General features: G+C 38.5%; 1 protein-coding gene across 1 annotated transcript in view; it reads right to left on the bottom strand.

Moving 5' to 3' along the window:
* Window positions 1–23,507, bottom strand: part of PECAM1 (platelet and endothelial cell adhesion molecule 1) — a 68,890-nt gene extending 45,383 nt beyond the window's left edge. Inside the window, exons 1-5 of the mRNA XM_070740359.1 lie at window positions 23,260–23,507; window positions 23,138–23,164; window positions 9,198–9,491; window positions 7,353–7,658; window positions 2,102–2,371 (exon numbers count right to left, since the gene is read on the bottom strand). Coding sequence (XP_070596460.1) covers window positions 2,102–2,371; window positions 7,353–7,658; window positions 9,198–9,491; window positions 23,138–23,164; window positions 23,260–23,293 — 931 coding nt within the window. The 5' untranslated portion in view covers window positions 23,294–23,507. The remainder of the gene's footprint in view (window positions 1–2,101; window positions 2,372–7,352; window positions 7,659–9,197; window positions 9,492–23,137; window positions 23,165–23,259) is intronic.
* Window positions 23,508–23,854: the final 347 nt, after the last annotated feature.

The following is a 23,854-nucleotide window of genomic DNA, read 5'->3' as shown; positions in this document are numbered from 1 at the left end:
TTGACAAAGTCATTGAGTGAAGCAGTTTACTGAAAAATACGTTCTTGCAAGAGCGGGTGGCTACCACTAGCGGAGTAGGCACACCCAAAGATAGATTCCAGCAGCATTTCATTCCCTTGGCCTGAAGCACAAGTCCCTCCAGGGGTGGGCTACTACCTGGATATGGGGGAATGCAGTGGGGTAGCAAAAATGGAGCTCCACCCCAGAGCACCCAATTTGCAGATGAAAGATGTTGAAAGAAAATGCAGGGCGTCCTGCATAAGCCATGCCCACAGTGTGGTAGTAAAAAATTTGGTAGCCCTTCACTGAGTCCCTCCATTGTTTTCCCCATTGGACAAGGACTATAAAGTTCCAGAATGCCTATTTCACCCATCTGAATTCCCTCCCTGTTTACATCTTTCCACCATCCTCTATTACGTAGTTCCCATTTTCCCTTTTTTGCTTTTAGCAGTGAGTGCAATGGTAGGTCCTACATAATTTTGCTGCCGGTTTGCATATGCAGAAGCGTCCCAGGCAAGTGGGTGGAGCTTCCCGCCACCAGTGCTACCGGTTCTGAGAACTAGTCTGAACTGGGAGCAACCCAACACTGAGTGTACAATTCTACCTACCAGTAGCCCACAGGTCTTGCTTTCTTGGGACCCATTTGCATCGGCACAAGAAACTGAAGTAAGCAGTTAGTTTCTTTACACAATACTAATTTTCTCTGTAAGCTCTTGTGGTTAAACTGTCAGCTGCCATGTTTTATTGATTGATTGATTGATTTTGTCCAATACACAATGGGGGTTTTAGTGGGTATACACATAGTAAAATACATAATGAAGGTTATAGAGGAGATACTCATAGTAAAATATATCTAAGAAAGAATAGAAGAGAGGTTATAGGAATAGAACATATCAATGAAAGAATAGAAGAAGAGATATAGGAATAGAAGAAAGGTATAGGAGATATAGGAGAGCAATAGGACAGGGGACGGAAGGCACTCTAGTGCACTTGTACTCACCCCTTACTGACCTCTTAGGAATCTGGATAGGTCAACCGTGGATAATCTAAGGGTAAAGTGTTGGGGGTTTGGGGATGACACTATGGAGTCTGGTAATGAGTTCCACGCTTCGACAACTTGGTTACTGAAGTCGTATTTTTTACAGTCAAGTTTGGAGCAGTTAATATTAAGTTTAAATCTGTTGTGTGCTCTTGTGTTGTTGTGGTTGAAGCTGAAATTGTCGCGACAGGCAGGAGGTTGCAGCATATGATCTTGTGGGCAATACTTAGATAATGTTTAAGCTATGTTTAGATCATGTCTATCAGCTAGCTTTTCTTTCTAAGACATTTGCTCTTCTTCTAACTTTTACTCTTTCTTGTTATTCTGAGACACATTATTTTTCGAAGTATATGTTCTTAAAAATGTTAAATGATGTCCGATACAAAAACAATCCTTTGTTATTTTCCACACCTGTAACTTCAAATGATCACTAAACCAATTGTAAGTTGTAAGATGAAGACTATCTGTACTGTAAAGTTAGAAGGAAGGCCCCATGTTTAGCTGAAGCAAGTCTAAGGTATGCACTACATTGGAGTAATTCATATTTGCCCACAGTCTCCATGAGATAGCTCAAAAGCATCCTGGATGCTATTTCTGAGTTTAAAAAGCGCTCCTGAAAAATTTTATTGTCTACTGTTCCATGTTTTCAACTGGATTCATGGGGGGTTGAAGGACTCAATTGTCTTACTCTTAGGCAAACAGTGTCTTTTGAAGAAAGAAAAGGGAGGGGCGCCCCCCTTGCCTTTCTTCCTTCCCACTCACTCTTTAGCCTAGCCTTGCTTCTTCCACCCGCCCCCTTTAGCTGCTCCTCCCTGCCCTCTGTTCACCTCCCTTCTAAAGTTTGGGATTTTCCTGAAGGATTTGCACGCATTATTTGCTTTTACATTGATTCCTATGGGAAACATTGTTTCATCTTACGAACATTTCACCTTACGAACCTCCTCCTAGAACCAATTAAGTTCGCATGATGAGGTACCACTGTATTTCGCTCCCCATCATTAGTGAAAACATAGACTAAGATCAGGCCGTGAGTTATTAAAGCAAGAGAGAGAAATCTCTTACCAGCCACCACGAGTTCTTCTTTGGCTGTTTTAGATACACTCCCATGCTCCACTTTGCAAATATAATTGCCATTGTCTTCCATCTTGACTACCTTGCAATATGTTAGGGTCTCTCTGCCCTTCGTGCTATTCAGAATTGTTTTATTTTTCTGCAAGATAATTTCAGTTTGATCCTGGCGAAGTAGGACAGTTGAACATGTTATGCAGATCTTATCCCCTTCGGTAATATTCTGTGGCGGGTCGATCGTTATTTTAGGAACAGAAAATGGTTCTGCCCAAAAAAAGAGAAAAGAAATAAGTCTATCATATTTTTTAAAAAACACAAAACAACAGCATATGGAAAGATTCCAGAGAGGTGGCTATGTCACTCCACTAAAGCAAAAACCTGAGTGTAGGCCTTGTGGCAGTTGTCAAAAAAATTGGGCTTCAGGCTGGGGCTATGTAAGAATAAATAAAAATGAGATACAAACAGTAAGAAACATTTATTTCTAAAAGCAAAATAGTGTGCATATAAAAGCAAGCTGCAAAAAATAGGGTATAGCAACAGAATTTTTATAGGAGGAACTCTCTCTCTCTCTCTCTCTCTCTCTCTCACACACACACACACACTGCTAGGCCAAAAATGATCCAAAGGACTTTTTTATCTTTAAATCCAGAGCTCTGCATGGGCCTAAACAAAAAAACCATTCATAACATAATTCTGAACCCATGTTGAATTTATTCTCACACTGGGGAAATTATTAAGAGACATACACAATGTTCTAAGAAATATGTCTGTTCAGGATAAATTGCATTGCATTAAGAACTTTTAATAAAATTCCATCTCTGCTGCTTCATGATGGTGAACAAACCTGAGCAAAATAATTGTGATGAAATATTTGAGTTGGGTTACCCTAATGGCAACATCTCCACTACTTCAAGATTAAGTTCTGCATTTTCCGCCCCGGAAGCAATTGTTTGACCCTGCGGGTCCTTCTCAGGGTTATAATTAATTATGCTAATTTATTTAAATAAATTATGCAAATTTATTTTAATAAAAATGACCCAGTTTTAAATCCAGCTCTTGTGTCCGTGTCGTTACTCCGCCTCTCCTGCAAAATATATGTGGTTGTGTCTATAAGGCAGTAGAGCCCGTTAATTTCTCATCCTGTTGGGGTGCAAAAAACTGACTGTGGAGACAATTCAAGAACATGAATTTTGGATTTTACCTTCCCTGTTGGTTCACATTGCATCCGAAGTGCACATTTTGAGTTCGTGTGTGCTCCCTTTGCTCATGCATGCACGTTGCATCATGCAAATGACCATCTATTTTAAGGAGCGGCACCCAGAGAACATGTTCGGGGGCATAACCAGTCAGCCATTGCTGCTGTTTTGACGAGTGGGGCCAAATTTCTGCCACCAGTACAAGTGTACCTGTCTGAACCAGCAGCAACCCACCACTGATGCAGACTCCCTGGGGCATTCTTGCTTTCTTTTGCTTACTGGTTTCTAAAGATATCACCCTATGCTTAACATAGCAGAGTACTTGTTCAAAAGCCCCAAGGCACTTCCTGGTTGAAAGATTTAGCTGATGCAAGGGCATGGTCATATGCTGTGGCGACGCAGAGTTCCCTGCGCTCCGCTGGGAATCCTGATATCCACATCGCCTGTGGGGTCTGGTTCTGTTGGAACTGTATAGCCTACTTTCTTACTCCTTCTCTGTCCTTCTACTACTACCCTTCCCTTCTCCTTCCCCCTTCTTTCTAATCTTTCTCTGCTCTCTCCCCTTTTTCTCCTTCCTTCTTACTTCCCATCCACCCTCTAAATCCTTCCCTAAGTGGATAGTTCTATTATCATCACCTAACAGATGTCCTCAGAGAGCATCAGCATATAAATCCAATCAATCAATCAATTAATCAATCAATCAGTCAATCAGTCAATCAATATCCTTTATTTTCTCTGGGATAAAAATAGTGACATTCTTATCACAGCATGTATTAATCAGCTGATTCATGCAAAAAACATGAATTGCAAAAGAATACAAAGATGCATATATAGTATTACTTTCTATTACTTTAGATCAATGCGAGGAAATTTGGAATAAAAATTATAAAATAACTAAATCCACTGCATACAAGGAAAATCTATGTAAGCTGTATTATAGATGGCACTTGCCACTAGCGAGATTGGCCAGAATGTATACCAATTTGACCCCAAAATGCTGGAAATGCAGATATAAAAATGGAACTTATTACCACATGTGATGGACTTGTCCAGTAATCCAAATAATATGGGTGTAAAATTAAGAACTGGCTAGAAGAAATAATGAAAAAAAAGTCCCCCCCAAAAATCCAGAAACATAGAAGATTGACGGCAAAAAAAGACTTCATGGTCCATCTAGTCTGCCCTTATACACTTTTACTGGGAATACTAGGCCGCAACATAAAGTACTATTATTTAATTTTACACATACTCATAGCGGTCAGAATAGCAATAGCTTAATACTGGAAACAAGGAGGGGTACCAACCGAAACATAATAAAATATAATAATTAAAAAGATCTTGGAATATGCTGAAATGGACAAAATGACCATTGAAATAAAAGAAAAAGAAGATTCGGAATACTACAAAACTTGGAATTTATTATACAAGTGGCTTGACAAAAGAAAACAAAATGATGCATGAAAATTGAAGAAATATTTATAAATAATAATAATAAAGAATAAGATAATGTACAATATTAATACCAAAATTGAGACATATGTACATGAATAATGGGTGTTATAATTAAATCTTCAATTAATGTAAAATGAATAACAAAATTAACAAAAGGAAATTTTAAAGCCTAAAATAGGAATCAATATGGGTACCATAAGTGGATTAATATATATTTATGTATATTTGTTGTGTAAATGGTTTTGATATGTTTTTTACAATGTTATTTTTTCTTTTCTTTTTTCTGTATGTCTTTTTAATGTTTTTATTTCTTTTTGTGGTGATTTTTTTCCTATTATTTTGTATTTTGTTTTTAAAGTTTATATATCAATAAAAAATATTTAAAAAAAATATAGTATTACTTTCTCCGAGCGAAACAGTAGACACCTGACAAAGTTGTACAAATGAAGTGGTGACTCTTTTAATGTGTCACAAAACTAATGATTATTTTATTTTCTGTAATGATCTTTGAGGACTTGGATACAGTACTATGACTTTTAGTTCTGTTCAAAAGCCTTTTATGAACAGTGGAGGGATTTGGCAAAAACCTTCAATTGGTTTTAAAATAGATGACTGTCAGGAATAATGCAGAACCAGTGATTTTGGCAATTCTTGTACTGTATTAAGTTTATCGTTTTTAATTATTAGATTTGTACACATATTATTTTTGTATTGTGTTCTGTGAGCCGCCCCGAGTCTTCAGAGAGGGGCAGCATACAAGTCTAATAAATAATAATAATAATAATAATAATAATAATAATAATAATAATATTTTCAATCATGTGAGCTAACATGCTTGAAATATCTCAATTTGAAAACCGATTTGTTGATTCAAAGATCCAGCTGGCATAGCAATTATTTATCAATATGTTAGGATATTAAATTCAATAGCAGGAACAGTAAAGTGTACAACAGGCCAGAACTCACAGTTGTAATTAATTAGAGTGCTGACTCATGCAGGGTGCAATCTAATCCATGTTATGATTGGTTGCTGTAAGTATAAAGGGGGTGTTTCCTATTTTTCCCTCCTTTTTTCTTTCTGTGTGCTCTGTATACTGTATAATTTACCTCATGATGTTCCTGTGTTCCTGACTATCTTTTGGTGGGGTTTTTTTCTGATGATGACAAAGACTGCAATAAATTTGAATGATAAATATGTTCGTATATATATAACACTGCTAGTTTGTGTTATTGTCCTCAACTTTATCTGGACAGCTGCTGCACATTCTTGGATACAACATCATCTAGAAAATTGGGGTCATTGTAGGTTTCCCTTTTAGGAAGAGTTCATTCATTTTAAGAGTATTTTATTTATTTAACTTTTTAGAAATATTTAAGGATGTTTCATTGATTTGACATTTAGGAATATTTCATTGATTTAACTTTTGAGTTGGCTCCTAAAAGCCAAGTTGACAAGACGTATGAGATCAGTGATGGGCCCCACCCGGTACGAATGGGACCGGCAATCCGTTAGGACTTTTTGATCGGTTCCAGAGGCCGGCCTGGCCATGCATACACCCAACACGTGTGAGTGCACCCGTGCCTGAGATTTCACTTCAGCGCTTGTGCCCAAAGCAAAATCTCTCATTCAGCAATTTTTGCCCTTTCTTTGCTTCTGCACGTGCGTAGAAGGGGGGGGAAAGGGCCAAAAATTGCAGAAATCTTGCCCGTGTAAGTGTCCTTGCATGAGGTTTCACTTCGGAGGCATGTGCGGAAGCGAAATCTCATGCAGGTGAACACGCTTCCTTGCAGGCCTCAAGATTGTGTACCGGTAGGAAAAAGTAAATAGAGCCATTCGCTGGGTATAGAAAGAACTATTACTAAGTGATTTCTTAAAGTATTAAAAAAAATGTAGAAAAGAATATACAGTGATACCTTGTCTTACAAACTGAATTGGTTCTGGGAGGAGGTTCTTAAGGTGAAAAATTTGTAAGACGAAACAATGTTTCCCATAGGAATCAATGGAAAAGTGATTAATGCGTGCAAGTCCAAAATTCGCAGCATCGCAAAAACACCGAAGTCCTTGAAACCCCACCTCCAGAACTCTGTGTTTTTGCGATGCTGCAATTTCACTGAGGCTCCCCTCGCTGGGAAACCCCACCTCTGGACTTCCATTGCCAGCGAAGCACCTGTTTTTGCATTGCTGGGATTCCCCTGCTGGGATTCCCCTGCAGCATCACAAAAACACGGAAGTCCAGAGGTGGGGTTTCCCATGGGAGGGGAGCCTCAGGGGAATCCTAGCAGTGCAAAAATGAGTGCTCCGCTGGCAACGGAAGTCCGGAGGCGGGACATCCCAGCAACGGTGGGTTTGTAAGGTGAAAATAGTTTGTAAGAAGAGGCAAAAAAATCTTAAATCCTGGGTTTGTATCTCAAAAAGTTTGTATAACGAGGCGTTTGTAAGACGAGGTATCACTGTATTTAGGCTGGTGGTTTTACCATGAGAATGTGTTTATCTGAGATAATGGGAATTTACAACTCAGTTTGCTGCATTTTTAAAACAAAATCAAAAAGCATAATTTTACTTATTTGTTTTGAAAGTAAAAGCCTGACTAACTTACCAGTAACGGTGACCATTGTTCGGTTACTGCGCTCCGAGGTTTGAGTTCCTGTCACTGAACTCACCTGGACAGCACATTCAAAATTTAAGATACTGTCCCCGGCTTCAATGGGGAATTCTACCTCAACAAAATTTTCATGTTGCGACGTTCGCTTCCTTTCGTTTACAACTCCATTTCCAGACTGTGCAGTTTTATAAAACATGAAATAAAGAGGTGGCTTTTCTCCTGGCACTTCACACCGTAAATGTACATTTTCACCTTCCATCACTGATGTTCTCTGGGCACTCAACATTGGCTTCATTATACCTTCAAAGTAGAGAAGCATTCATGAATTAAACTATATCTTTGCAAGTGACAAGCTGGACGCCATCTTAAACAGATTGATCTTGGGATTTCCATGTGTTAATACATAAAAAATCTTGAACTCAAGCTGTTTTTTCAAGCTTTGAAAAAAAGAAGCCTAGGATCTTAGATCTTCCAAAATATCTTCTAAAATTCTTTTTTTTTTGAAGTTGTTATAACAAGTTATAAGTTAACAAGTTGTAACAAACTGGAGAACTATGTTGGTTAAGGCAGTGTTTCCCAACCTTGGAAACATGAAGATATCTGGACTTCAACTCCCGGAATTCCCCAGCCAGCGAATGCTGGCTGGGGAATTCTGGGAGTTGAAGTCCAGATATCTTCAAGTTGCCAAGGTTGGGAAACACTGGGTTAAGGCACAGGATTAGAAACCAAGGAACTGAGTTCTAGTGCCACTTTGGACATGAAAAGCCAACTGGGTGACTTTGGGACAGTCAGTCTCTTTCTCAGTCCAACTAGCCTCACAGGGTTGTTGTAAGGAAAATTGGAAAAGGAAGGAGCAGTAGGCATGAGTTATTTATAAAATTAATAAAGGCAGGAGAAAAAAAAATAGCCCAAAGAGGCAAATAGCGATTGACAGAGAGATCTTTTTGATAAAGTGAAAAAAGTGCCACTTGCTTTGGTAAAAGGATCAACCAAAGAAAGCCACTTTGTATGTCATGGTTTCTTTATTGATTAGAGCCAAATGCCACTGAAGTGTTGCGAAACATCTTTGGATTGCTTCTTTGTAGTGCAGACTTGGGGAAAGTCTGTTTTATGGCTTTGGAATTTTGTAACCCTAAATGGTAAAATAAAAGGATTTTCAAAAAACACCTGAATAAAAATCTGCAGTCAGAATAGAATAGAATAGAATAGAATAGAATAGAATAGAATAGAATAGAATAGAAATTCTTTATTGGCCAAGTTGGATTAGACACAAGGAATTTGTCTTTGGTGCTTATGCTCTCAGTGTACATAAAAGAAAAGATACATTTGTCAAGAATCATGAGGTACAATACTTAATGATTGTCATAGGGTACAAATAAGCAATTAGGAAACGATCAATATTTTACACAAGAGAAGCTACATCCACAGAAAAATACCAGGAGGATGTGACTATGAAAAACATGGCACACTAGTGATAAGGCTGGGTGCTTTCCAGGAAAAAGGCTAAAATATATTAAGTAAAGAAAATGAAAAATAACACAAAAAGATTTTCTGGAATGAGCAGAAGGAAAAGAAAAGAAAAAGAAAAGAAAAGAAAAAGTGAAAGAAAGTAAGAAAGAGGGAAAGAAAAAAGAAAGAAAGAAGGAAAGAAAAATGAAGGAAGGAAGGAAATAGGGAAGGAAATAAGGAAGGAAGGAAGGAAGGAAATAAAGGAGGAAAAATTAGAAAAAAGCGCTGTGGTAAAAATACAAGGAAATTTTGTGTTTAAACTTTCCTAGCTATAAAAAAAATCAATTTTAATATTCAAGTTGTTCCTTCAAAGTATAAAGAAGCACCTACCTTCAACTTTAATGTTCAAAGGATCACTGGATTTTTTTTTCTCCTCTACACTTAATGAACACTCATATTCTCCTGAAGAAGAAAATCTAGCCTGTGAGATTGTATACTGGGCACTAACTTGGTCAGATGTGTTAGTGAACAAAAGGTTACCATCCTTGAAAAATGAAAACGTGTAATTCAGTTGGAAATGTTCATTCTTGCTGATGTCTACAGAACAGTTGAGGATGAGTTGTTCTCCATTGCGCACTTCGTTTTGTGGAAAAGCCTGGAGTGAAACTTTATTGATAGTGAACACTGGAAAAGAAGAGAAATGTTCATGATATTAGTTTATCCACAATCTGTTCCCCCCCCCCCCAATTATTGCATTGGAGCCATGCATCCAATGCATTTGAATAGAATGTTAGCCACTAAATAAATCTGACAGGATTTCTTACAGAATTTTTGATTAATCAAAAAATTACACGATTTTTTAGTTGCATTTATTTGATATGTTCTTAAACTGAGTGAAGATGATAGAATTGTAGTCCAAAGAATACTAAATTGCAAAAGACTATACTAGGATGTTGTATAAGGTGTCAGTCATCTTTCACTTCATGTTTCTAAATATTCAGCCTTATTTTTTCCACAGAAGGATTGTATCAGTTGAGAGCAAAACTGAGGAGTTAATAAAAGAAAAAAAACCGAGCAATCCAAGGGGGCTGTCCCTCAACAATGAGGAATGACAGTGAACCAACTGTAAATTAAATAGGAGGCTGGTATGGTATGGAAGTTGATGGATGCTACGCTCTTTGACTGATATATTCTAGTGCAGTGTTTTTCAACCTTTTTTCTTCAGGGGAACCCTTTGGTGTCGTCAGATTTCTGGTTGAAAAATACTGCATTAAAGTGTACATCCTGAAGCTGAAACACAATTCTTTTATTGGCCAAGTATAATTGGACACACAAGGAATTTGTCTTTGGTGCTTATGCTCTCAGCGTACATAAAAGAAAAAGATACATTTGTCAAGAATCATGAGGTACAACACTTAATGATTGTCATAAGGGTCAAATAAGTAATCAAGAAACAATCAATATAAATCATAAAGATACAAGCAACAAGTTACAGTCATAGTCATAAGTGTAAGATCGGCGATAGGAATGGTGAGAAGACTAATAGTAATAGTAATGCAGCCTTAGAGGATGGAGGCACAATCAACAAGTGCTGCTACCACGTGGGGGTCCATGGCTGCGGAGTAGCAGAGAGAGGGCGAGAGAGAGTCACGTACCCTCGCCGGGAGTGCCTGGCCTGAGCAGGGCAATAAGTGGAGGCCATTCGCTCCATTCCACCCGCTTTCCCTCCCCATTCTTTGGGCGGCTACAGGGACCAGTGGGAGGGTCGGAGTGAAGGCAAAGCTGGAGCGGACAACTTCCGCTCTGCCTTCCGCTCCTCCTGCCCTCTCAGGCCCCAAGTGTATAAATAAAAACAAGAACACTTGAGAGCAATTTGAAAATGTTCATCTGGTCTAGTGCTTAAGACATTAGGCTAGAAACTGGGAGACAGTGACTTCTAGTTCTGCATTAGGCAGAAAGACAATAGGGTGACCTGACCTTGAGCCAGACACTCTCTCAACTCTTAAAAAAAGACAAAGACAAACTGAAGAATACTGAGACTGTCAGCTTCTTTAAAAGTGCTTTATTCTTGGTAGCAGAGATAAAATTGAACTTGTGACTTCAGCTCTTGGTGCCACTGACTGAAACAGTGTCAGCTTGCCTCTTTTATACTCTCACTTTCCCGCTTAAACACAGCTGTCGCTTTCTTGAATTTCCCGGTCAATTTCTAAACCAATCACATTTAAACATTTCTGATTCAACTATTTACATAGACCCAATACATATTCAACACAAACCACTTCTAAAATTTCACCCCCCAAAAATTCATGAAAACAACCCAGGCAGTCATTCATTCCTATTGAATGCTCAAATCTCTGCCTCCCTCTCTCACACACCCAGTGCACCGACAGAACACCAAAAGTGAGCCGGGGTGGCGCAGCAGGTAGAGTGCTGTACTGCAGGCCACTGAAGCTGACTGTAGATCTGTAGGTCAGCGGTTCAAATCTCGTCACCGGCTCAAGGTTGACTCAGCCTTCCATCCTTCCGAGGTGGGTAAAATGAGGACCTGGATTGTGGGGCAATAGCCTAGCTCTGTTAAAAAATGCTATTGCTAACATGTTGTAAGCCGCCCTGACTCTAAGGAGAAGGGCGGCATAAAAATCGAATAAATAAATAATAATAAATAAAAAAGGCTCTCCCCACAACCTGGCCTGATGCCATGCATCCACTGAAGGAAGCAGTTCCATTACCAGAAGACCAGTGGTGGGTCGCTCCTGGTTTGGCCCGTTTCTGTGAACTGCTAGTGGCGGTGGTGGTAGGCTCCGCCCACCCACCTGGGATGCTTCTGTGCATGCGCAGAAGTGTCACACATGCGTGAACCAATGGGTTTTAGAACCCACTACCGCAGGAGAGCTTGACTGGATTCCATCCAGAATAAGAAATAAAGCAACAGATACCTTGTAAATGTCTTTATTTAATATTTAGAAAATGTAATTTATTATGTAAAGAAACGAATAATTGTACACTGAATGCAATATGTAAAAAGACCAACGAATTACACAAAAGGTAACAAAGATGGATTATGATCTGTAAAATGGAACAAAATGTGAGATAAATATTTGTGAAAATCAATAAAGAAATTTTTAAAAAGAAAAGGAATAAAGCAACAAAAAAATGGATTATTTCATTCACATTTCTTAAAATTATACTAAATTAACCCCTGCACCAAGTGCTAAAAACAACCTAACTGTTGGTAAACAGTCCAAAAACAAGTACAGAATAGTCAACGATAGGTAACCAATTTGGTCTAATGGTTCAGACACCAGGCTAGAAATCAGCCGTATGCGAGTTCTAGATCTACATGATCCAAGAAAGCCAGCTGGGTGACTTTGTGCTTAAGCTTTCTCTCTCAGACAAGTTTCTCAGCCAAGGGAGCCAGTGTTGTTTGAAAATATTTCCATAGTCATATGGCCAACATGACCATATGCTGAGACACACGGAACATTGTTGCCTTCCCACCAAAGTAGTACCTACAAACACAACTATCCTATCTCCAAACAGTGAATTACTCTGCCCTTAAATATGAAAATATTTTTGTTGAAGTGAGAAGTCCCCACATTTTTTTTAAAAAAAATATTTATTTAATGATCCAAGAGCCTTCTCTGTGGCGGCCCCGGTCCTCTGGAACCAACTCCCCCCAGAGATTAGAATAGCCCCCACCCTTCTTGCCTTTTGTAAGCTTCTTAAAACCCACCTCTGTCATCAGGCATGGGGGAATTAAGATATTCTTTCCCCCTAGGCTTCTACAATTTATGTATAGTACGTTTGTATGTATGATTGGTTTTAAAATAAGGGTTTTTAACTACTTTAGTATTGGATTGTCGCATGTTGTTTTTACCACTGTTGTTAGCCTCCCCGAGTCTACGGAGAGGGGCGGCATACAAATCCAATAAAATGAAAATGAAATGAAATGATTGCAGAAAGTTCAAACTAATCCTGCCCATAATTCTTATCCTTCAACTTTCAATCAAGCTGAAGTCTGCCACTCCCTGTCAGATTCTCTCTCTCTCTCACCCCTCCCCATCTCTCTCTCTTCCGTACAAAATCCATCTGGAAGAGGGCAACAAGTATTAATTTTGTTATTTTGTTCATGAGAGGAATGTAAGTTGATGAATTAGCTATGGGTCATTTCCACACTTGTGACTCATAGCAGCATCCAACAATTGTGAAGTGATATACAGCCTGTCCTCACTACTATTATTTTGTCCTTACTATTTTTATTTTGGCAGAATAACCATTGGGTATAGAAGACACCATAAGTTAATGGTGTGGAAATGACTTCAGTATCTTTCTAAGGGAAGCTTTCCAGGTATGTGCTGTCAAAGGTTTTTTTTTTTTTAAATTGTTTTGCAGTGATCTGTCTGTGCCGTTCTTATATAGAGAGGTGGATCTACTTCTTTGATCTAAACTACTGAACAGATGCCAGGTAAAGATGGGTCTTGACTGATCTTAAACGACCAATCCACAGAACATGTCATGATAGGGAAGTGTAGCAATTTGATCAATCAATAAGCAATAAAATGTTACAGGCCTTTATCCCTGCTATTAGGGCAAGGTGAGAACTAATTGATTGCAAACAAAAACCCTTGAAAAAGTCTTGGGAATTTCTCAGGAGACAGTGTATTCCTCTCCACGGAATGAAAATTAAAGTGGGTTGTTTCCTGACATTCCTATCCATTTGTCAATTGTGAACATAGCACATAATTGTCATAATTTGTCCAACCTACTGAAGGGAAAGCAGAGGAACCCTAACTGTTGGCACTGACTTCTACAGCTGATTTTTCAAATCAATGAATTGGGGAGGGAGCAGGGAAAAGAAAGTTTGTCCTGGAAGAGTTAGGTGTAGAAACAGCTGGAAGAGCAAGAAAAACACTAGATCTTTAGATGTCATTGGCACTAGCTGAAATGGGAAAAGACATTAGAGCAGTGGTTCTCAACTGGGGATCGGGATCCCTTTGGGGGTCGAATGACCATTACACAGGGGTTGCCTAAGACCATGGGAAAAGGCAAATTTCCCATGGCCTTAGGAACTAAAGAGTCTATCCTGGCACCTTGGAACGTATTTTTACAATCCAACCATTGAGGCATTTACAGTGGAGGTGTCCTTCTGACCTTCCTGATAATCTGTTGGGAGAATTGGCACTAGACCTATGGCTGGGGGTCACTACAACATGAGGAACTATATTAAAAGGTCGCGGCATTTGAAAGATTGAGAACCACTGCACTAGAGACATTTGGATATTTGAAAACTGTCATAGATAGATTGCTTTCCTGTGGGGAAAACTGTGAAAAGCTTTCCTTAGCCAGACGAAATAAAACATGAATTAGGCATGATTTAGGAGTTGAATCAGGTACATTTGAGGTTAATCCAAGCTACCAGGACAGCTTGTTTATATTAAAGAGGCTGAATGCAGAAATAGGCATCACTTAGGTTGGCTTTTTGCACCGTATTATTGAGAGTACTGTATCTCTGTTGTTTAGTAACAGTTGGGTTGGATTGATATTAGATACTGTTGGCAAAGCAACTTAAAGAACAAAGTATCCTTGGAGTAGGATCTGGGTTTATTAAAAAAAAACAAAATTGTGCAGTCTGTTGTGTTACAGGTGACACTGTTGCAGCTAGATAATTTTGGGCTCTGAAAGTGGTATCTAGATCCAGTCTAGAAGGCTACACTCTCTATATGTTCTTCATGGAAAGTGGACCAATGCCCATTTTCCTTCTTTGCTACTAAGTTGATGTTCCATTGGAATAGCAACTAGTGATGCTCCATTCCTGATAAAAGACAACAGACACAAACAGATATAAGACCTTTAGCATATGAAATTGCATGTTTTAAATAGACCAAAAACAAGGTTGGTTTCCATACAGGGAAGAGGATTTGGAAATAACATTTGCAATCATCCACGTCTATTCGGGAAACATAAACGTCACCTCCGTTCCAAATTCACAAAAAGGAGTTTTGCTCAGAAATGATGTCTACCTGAATGAATTGTGAACTATGTCTGACTGCAGGACAAGATATTATAAAGTGCCAGGGAATTTTTAGGGAATGTAGAAATTTCTTGATCTTACGGATTGGTGCCTATTCCTAAACAGGCGCCCTGACCCTGTAAGCCAGTGTTTCCCAACCTTGGCAACTTGAAGGCATTTGGACTTCTACTCCCAGAATTCTCCAGCCAGTGGATGCTGGCTGGGGAATTCTGGGAGTTGAAGTCCAAATGTTTTCAAGTTGCCAAGGTTGGGAAACACTGCTCTAAGCCTATTACTGCCACCATTGGACCAAGCACCTGATTTGCTTCCAACCTAGCTGTAGTTCATCTGTTGTTTCCCTTTTCTTTGGGCTGCAACACTGGATCTTCCTGGAGATTAAAGGCAGGTCATTTTTCTCCCATTAGTGGGAATGTTTGCCTCATAGCACCCTTTAGCTCTTTGGCTTCCTTCCCTCCAAACAATTATGTAGCCATGGTGACTAGCAGCTATTTTTATCATCTCGAAACAAACATGATGAAGCAAAAAAATGGGAACGGAGGGTGGGGTGCAGACTGACATGCCAATTCTGGCATTGCCCCTTGGAGGGAGTGCTGGCCAGACAAATGTGGACCTTTGCCAGAAAGCTTCTGAGATTTTGGTGAAGAACATTTGGGGAGACATCCGGTGGCTGAATGGAAAAGTCCCAAGATGATATACAATAATTTCAAATAGAAATAGAGAAAATGTTGGAGGCACTAGAAATTTTGAGGCTATTTTATAACCAGGCTATATAACTTTTTAATTGAGTACAAAGTAGAAACGGAAATAGTTAAAGGAAACATGACTAGTTGGGCCAAAAATATAGGGCATAACATATATTTAGATCAATGGGAACTAATGTGGGAAAATGTTAAAATAACGAAATCGGTTCCATATAAAGAAAATATCCAAAAAATGTTTTATAAATGGCACTTAGCACCAGCCAGACTAGCCAAAATATATCCAAATTTGAAACCAAATTGTTGGAGGTGTGACAATAAAAATGGGACCTGAAATTATATAAGATGTAAAATAACACGTATCTGCTCTTTTTTAATCTTTGTATGATAATAAAAAATATTTTTTTTAAAAAAAGAAATTCTGAGGGGATGTCTGTATTTTAAAGATAGGAGTACGAAGCTGAATCCAGCGTGAGTTAAAATATGAGCAAATGCCAGACTTGCTATTATGGATGGATTCTACAGAAGGACCTCAAAGATGGACATAGCTGCTGGACACATGGGTACCCTGCTTGTTTTTCTTCCCCTTTGGTACCTGCAGTCTTTGGAGGAGCCCAAGTTGCCCAACTATCTTCCCAATGATCTACTGTATGTAATCTAATTTTAAAAGGGGATGGAGAGTTTGTTTGTATCTACTGTAATGAACATTACAGTACACACTTCTTTAAACATTCTTTCTTTTTTCTTTTCTGCACCTTCTATTTACTTTTCCCCTCTCTTTTCTTCTTTTTGGTTTTATTTTGTATTTCATAAACGTTATAATCTCTAATATTGCAAAGAAAAAGTTTTACCCAAGTTACATGCTAGTTTGAAATGTACCACGTCACATAAAGAAAACGGGGCTTTAATATTAAATTAAGCTGAAAAAGTTATTGAACAATCAGAGACTAAGGATTGGCACCCCATACAATTTCCAAAAATATGTTTGGAATTTGGTAGGTGCTTGATTTTCTGGGTTCAGTCTTATAATTTGTACTGTAAATATCGTTAATCCCGAGCAAGGATTATGTTCTCATGTCACATAACCTTGGCACCAAAATCTTTCTAACATATTCTTGTGTTGTGTCCTTGTGAAGTTGCCTTCCTCTTGTTCCCAGCCAAAGAATGAGACAAGTATACTACATCCTTCTTATACTAATGATGCCATCCACAGGCAATCTCAAAGTTGATAAAATCTGTTAGGCGTTGTCTCCCATTGCTTGGAAGAAGTCAGTATGTGCAGTGACTAGGAACAAAGGAAATGGAGACAGGATAGGGATTGGCAGTGAGAACTTTAAAGAAAATGCTGGTATGGTTTCTGCAGATCTGAGGAAGGGTGGAGTTATGGAGAAAGGCTGAAAAATAAATGGCATGTGTATGCTTTTAAGCAAAGTGCTATATAGAAATAGAGCGAATAAGGACAGGCAATCAAAACATGCCTTTACAAAATTCAAACAAAAACTGTGTGCCCATTATGTGATTAGCACTTGTAATCTGTTTAGATGCATATGTGAAAATTGAAGATTTCAAAATAAACATCAACCATTTTACAACATAAATGACTGATGATTACCACTAAGCCATTAGAATGGCTTCCAACTCTGCCTTTTTCAAAAACATTTTGTTCCTTCACAAATAAGATGTTTTTAATGCTATGCCTATGAAATGACATTTGAAGAGCCCATTTTCAAAACAATCAATGTCACAATTATTTTTTAACAGTTCATCAGTGATTTAAATAACTCCAGCTTACCCCCAATTAAAGTCAAGAAATCCATGATCTTTGTTAGTTTAACAAAACTCAGGGTTTTTCTTTTCCTGCTTTGGACCATGGGTTAGATTGGTCTAATTACGATAATTATAAAAGAGCACCATGTACAACATGTGTTAGATATCCATGAATTCAATAAGCATAATACAAGTTTTTACATTTTTTTCAGGCTATAGAACATGTTAGGTAACTCCCCGCCACACAGTTAAAACAATATTCTCTGAACCCCAGATCAAAAGTTTAAAAATCCCTAATAAAAGAAAAATGGACATGTTCAAATAAACTTTTTAAAACTTATTTTCCTGTTGTTGTTGTTATTGTTGCTCTTGTTCTCAGAGTCTCATGGAATCCCATCAATTTCTCATGGAATCTTGAGATCTCTGGAACACAATTTGAAAAACCCAGAACCAAAAAACTTTTTTGGAAAATTTGGAACATTTAGCCAAAAAAATTAGAAATTTTTCTCTCTCTCTCTCTTCCTCCCTTTCTCTCCCTTTCTCTTTCTCTCTCCCTCCCTCTTTCTCTGTCTCTCTCCCTCCCTCTTTCTCTCTCTTCCTTCCTTTCTCTTTCTCTCTCTCTCTACCTCCTTCCTTCCCTCCCTCCTTTCTCTCTATTTCTCTTTCTCTTTCTCTCTTCCTTTCTTCCTCTCTCTTTTTCTCTCTCTCTTTCTCTTTATTCCTCCCTCCCTCTTTCTCTCTTCATTCCCTTCATTTCTCTCTCTCTCTCTCTCTTCCTCCCTTTCTCTCTCTTTCCCTCCCTCCCCAGTGCTGGGCTTTAAAGGTAGGCTGAAAGTGCGATCCCCTGGGAGCCGTGGAGGAATTTTGCTTGGGAATAGCGTCCTGAGTGCGGACTCTCTCCTGTTGAGACACAGTTGGGGAGGCATATGATGCGCTGCCAACCACCCCCCCCCCCCCCACGCACACACTTCGCTCCCTCCCCTCCACCCCGAGAATCCCCTGGCTCTGCACAGTGTTTCCCAGGAGGGGGTGGGAGGGAGAAGTCCGTTGGTCTTCCCGTAGCTGGAAAGCCAATTCGCTGACCTCAAAGGTGGTCGCTTCCAAGTCGAGCACTGCAGGGACCAAGGCTGCAAGTTCAAAGGCCTGGTTGTACTTCTCCAAAGTGCCCGCCAGCTCCTGATTCTCCCGCAAGGCATCCCCTGCCAGGAACCATTTTTCCAACAAACCACCCAGCCCCACATTCAGGGGGAGGTCGGCAGGGGTTTGCCCAGCTATGCTGGGGGCCACAGGAGAATCACAGGCAGAGACAGGATACCGGATGGTACAGCGGGCACACTGGCCACCGCTATCACTCCGGGTGCGGCACTTGTGGAGGAGACTCAGGCACGAAGGGCAGTCAAGCAGCTCCGGAGAGCAGAGTGGGGAAGTGGGCCCAAAGGCTCAGCATGTGCTTCCCTTCGCCCACAGATTCTCTGTCCAGCAGATCCGGACAGCCACCTGACCCGCCCTCCAAGTTCCTCGCATCAGCGAGCAAAGACCTTGCACAGCTGGCCAGAAGTCAGTGCAGAGACCTCCAGACAAACTGGGTTAGGGGCGGGGAGGGCGAGGCAGCAGCAGAGAGCTCAGAATCCCCTCCCTCCAGCCTCTTCCCAAAAGGGCTGGTTGAGAGAAAGAAAGCGGGACATTTTTCAAACGGAACAGGACGCGGGACAAATAATCAAAAAGCGTAACTGTCCCGCTGAAAGCGGGACGTCTGGTCACTTTATCAATGGGTCATTTCCTCATATTTAGGGAAATATTCAGTGCTCCCAAGTCAGGCAGAAGAGTCAAAAAATGGAAAGATATAGCATATTCCGCTTATACTGATTCAAAGATTATGATCCCTTATTTCTAGGAAATGGTGTATTTGATCCTTTTTCTCCCAAATTCATGCTATAAGGTAATCCAGATCTAGGAATTAATGGAAAGAACACTATTATATGGAAAGAGCCAGTTTGGTATAATGGTTAAGGCCTCAGGCTATAAACTAGGAGACCATGAGTTCCAGTTCCAGCTAGAACCAAAGATAGCCGAGTGACTTTGGGCTAGTCATTCTCCCTATGCCCTGCCACTTTAAAAATCTTGCTAAGAAAACTGCAAAGATTTGCCCAGGCAATTGCCAGGAGTCAACATTTGCTTGAAGGCACTCAGTTTTTATTTATTTATTTATTTATTTATTTATTTGTTTGTTTGTTTGTTTGTTTGTTTGTTTGTTTGTTTGTTTGGTCCAATACACAATGAGGGTTTTAGTGGGTATATATCTATATACACATAGTAAAATACATGATAGTAAAATATATCTAAGAAATAATAGAAAAGAAGGTATAGTAATAGAACATATCAATGAAAGAATAGAAGAAGAGATATAGGAATAGAAGAAAGGTATAGGAGATATAGGAGAGCAATAGGACAGGGGACGGAAGGCACTCTAGTGCACTTGTATTCGCCCCTTAATAACTCAGTTAATATATTCTAATTTATAAAAGGTATATTTTTATCCTTTTCTATTTTAAAGTACAAATACAATTTACCTAGTATGCATCACTTTGTCAGTATTGACAATCATAACATCTACTGACAGTCCAATTTGGATCTGTTGATATTTTTAACCCCAAAAACATTCACGTACCACAAGCAATTATTAATGTGATTCTGACCCCCTGAAATTGCGCTTCATACATTTAAGTTAGTAATTAATCAATTTTATGTGCAAGCTTTAATGTTTGAATATTTTGCCCAGACAACAGGAAGAGGTGTTAACGCCAAAATTTCAGTAGATCTTATGTCTTTTTCAACTTAAATATATATTTTAAATACATTACACTTAAATATAAAAGGCCTGAGAAAATCTTCACACAGTTAGAGATATAATGAGATAAACACTTCATTTAAACTTGTTTTTGTTCAATACCCTATAATTGTTTCTTTTAAGGAGAAAGTTATTACATGTATTAATTCATCTGTGAGAATATCCTTAGAAATTTCTCTTATTTCTATCAACTGCAAATTGACTTCTAGGCAATGAAAATTGATTCCCTGTGTCTTACATTATAGCTATTAAAAACATTATTTTCTCAATAATGGAAAAAAAACCCATAAGGCTTCAGCTACTTAATGGCTTTCGGAAGTGATGTTAGCAACATATGAATAAATTGCCTGCAAAGCTATGTTAGTTATGGATGATTATAATGAAATATGACTATTATTTTATTTAAATGTTTATGCGGAAATTTCGTATTTGTTGTGTGTGAAGGAATGAAAATTTCCTGAACAAAAATAATGCAAAAAGAAGTAATAAGCAAAAGAAATTGGAAGCACAAGATAAGAAAAAAGAAGATAAACCTTAATTCATATGTTCAACATTCATTACACTTCTTATATTTTTTCTGCTCTCCCACAACATTCTTGATTCCATCACATCTAGACACTAACTGATATATTGCCTGCCTGCCTCCCTCCCTCCCTCTTTCTCTTCCTTTTTCTCTTTCCCTATTTCCCGTCCTTTTTCTTTATCTCTCTCTGTCTCCTTCTCCTTTTCTCTCTTCCCCCCTCTCTCTTCCTCTCTTCCCTCTCTCTTTTCCTTCTTCCCTCTCTCTCTCTCCCTTTCTTTCTCTCTATCCCTCTCCTTCTGTCTTTCTTCCTTTCTCTCTCTTTCTCTTCTCTGCCTCCCTTTCTCTCTCTCCTCTCCCCCTCTCTTGTTCTCCCTTCCTCTTCCTCTCCCTCTCTCTGTCTTTCTATTCTCCCTCCCTTTCTATTTCTCTCTCTCTCTCTCTTCCTCCCTCTCTCTGACTGTCTCAGCGTTTCACTGCCCCCCTTTCCTTTGTTTTAAAGTCACTTCACTCTTTTTTTAGGTTTCATTAATTCCATCTAACAAACCTCTATTGCTTTTCCTCTCAACTCCATTTATTCTTCCTTTTTATTAATTAATTCCCCATTCGTTCCTACTGTTTTACCAAACCACTATGCCCTATTTCTTTCAAAATGGTCACTCACTTTTTTATTGTTCACACATTCACTCATTACATCTTTAGCTCTCTCTTTTCTTGTTTACCACACCCACTTTTTAAGTAAACATTTTCTTACATGTCTATTTTTCCTCGCATACACAATTCTCTCTTTCTAGTTAACAAAACAGGAAGAAAGACACTCCTACACATAGCTGCTTTTACTTCTAGAAACATTAAATCCTTAAATCAGAGTATCACAGCTAATATGTAAAAAAGAGAAGACATCAATCAGACATCAATACATCACACTTAGAACAAAAACATATAAACCCCATTATAACTTGGTATACTGTGTGAATTGAACAACTGTAGTTTGTAACCCATAGCTTCTGGCTGTTATACCTTGTCAACAAACAGCGATTGAGCAAAACTACCGTTTGGTGAAATAATTCTCAAAATGTATAATATTACAACTTCCACAAATAATAATTGAATTAGCGTCTATCCCTCCCCCACAATAATAACCTACATTCTTTCAGCATTAAGGGTCTTTTGAATACTTCAAAATTCAAAAAAATTGGGTAATCTTGCCTCACATAATCTGATACGATCTAGTCCTACATGTATACAAATTTTCAAATTTCTATAATTTAACAAAAATTGCAACTTGTTTTTCACCTCCAAACTGGGACCACAGTTCTTAAGACGTTATTCTCTGAATAGGGTTTGTGGCATTGAAGTTTAAGTTTGAATTTAATATGACATGACTTGTCCAATCCTGTCTTAAGGAATTTCTTTAAGCAGTCAATGATGTTGGTGATGATGGGGAATCTGAACATGAATTATAACTTCAGTGGTCCCCACTGGGTGCTAAAAGTAAGGAAACATATTCTAAAAGGAGAAAACCTCCATATAATATTCCAGGAATGACAAATGCTTTCTGAAATTTCTCATTTGCTTCGAAGAGCAATGAAAATCAGTGCCTTTATAATATCCACTGTTAATTTTTGTCCCAGACATTTCCCCCCTCTCTTCTCTCTTCTCTCTTCTCTCTCTCTCTCTCCCTCTCTCTCTCTCTCTCACACACACACAGAGAAAGAGAGAGCGAGAGAATGGGGAGAGAGAAGTGAACCCCCCCCATTTCCCTGCATTAGGGTTTCAACCTGAATTGGCAATGAAGGCACAACATCTATTGACACTTTTGAAAAAGAGGAGACCTACTTTTAAACTATTGTAGCTCGTTTGAAACAAGTATACTGTGAAGAATTTAAAATTTAGTATTGATTATGATTAAGTTGATAATTATAATAATGGCTTGAATCTACGAGGAGACTCAATCAATACCTACTGTGATTCCTACATTAGAAGACCAACTAACAACTTTATGTGCCTTAAAGTCTAATCAATATTTTATGGATCGAGCCATAGCAAATTGTAATCCACTTATTTGAGTTCATGGAATATTATGCCTACCAAAATACAATAGGAATAGCTTCTGCAGTACAAACTCATATAGTAATATGATTTCAGAATATTCCATGGTTATTATGAAAAAATTGTGATTCAGAATGCTTCTACTTTGAAAAATTTGGGAAATACTCTAAAAGTACCATAAGGGAGTTGTAGAGTTGGCTATCATAGAATTACTTAGCCGATAATATAATCACCCTAGAAGTCGAAGACGGAAATAAAGAACGTTCTGTGTTTATGCTTTAAACATATTGTGATTTTTAAATTTTCACCAGGACCAAATACTTGTCTCACATATGCAGATCTAGAGCAATAAATATTTGTATAACTTTGGAGTAGAATGGTATATATTTTTTTAAAAAAAACATGCAAACTCACCATTATCTTGATTTTTCGCCTCGCTGCCTAAGAGGAAGGAGAAGGAGAAGAGCATTAAACAACAAGTAGGAGGAAACACATATTAATTTGTTTCTACCATTGGTGTCCCATCCAGAACTTACAAAATAAGAGGATCAACAGCAAAAGGCAATACATGTCGTAATCGGAAAGCGAACATAAAACTCCAACATAAAGAAACGATCATGAGTTCCAATAGTTCTCTCCTTTAAGGACTTTATCTTTTCTAAAAAATGAAACTTCGGCAGCACAAAAGTCCCAGTGGAAGACAATGGGGCAGATGTGTTTTCAGCAACCAAGTACTACAAACTGGCAAGGTATTGGTCAAGCGTTCATTTCCATTATTGGAACTGGAAGTGGCAAACAATACAGATCAGTCTCCAGCAAACAGACAGGAAATGACTGGCCTTTCCGTAGAACGTTTGCTTTGTCCAAGTTTCTTAAAGTACGCTGAAAACCAGAAGTCCCAACGATATTATTTCAGCGTGGTTTAAAATGATTTTGAATGGCTACTTTAAAAAGTAGGAAAATCATTATTTAAGGATGTTTTTACAGAGCCAGACTTATGGTTGGTTTTTACTCATGAAATTAAACACTTTTCTTTCTTTCTTTCTTTCTTTCTTTCTTTCTTTCTTTCTCTCTCTCTCTCTCTCTTTCTTTATTTCTTATGGTATGGTGAAACCGTTGAGCTAGTGCACA

Source organism: Erythrolamprus reginae, chromosome 2 (assembly GCF_031021105.1).
Source record: "Erythrolamprus reginae isolate rEryReg1 chromosome 2, rEryReg1.hap1, whole genome shotgun sequence".
Taxonomy (NCBI): Eukaryota; Metazoa; Chordata; class Lepidosauria; order Squamata; family Dipsadidae; genus Erythrolamprus; species Erythrolamprus reginae.
This window is presented reverse-complemented; position numbering and strand designations above follow the sequence as displayed.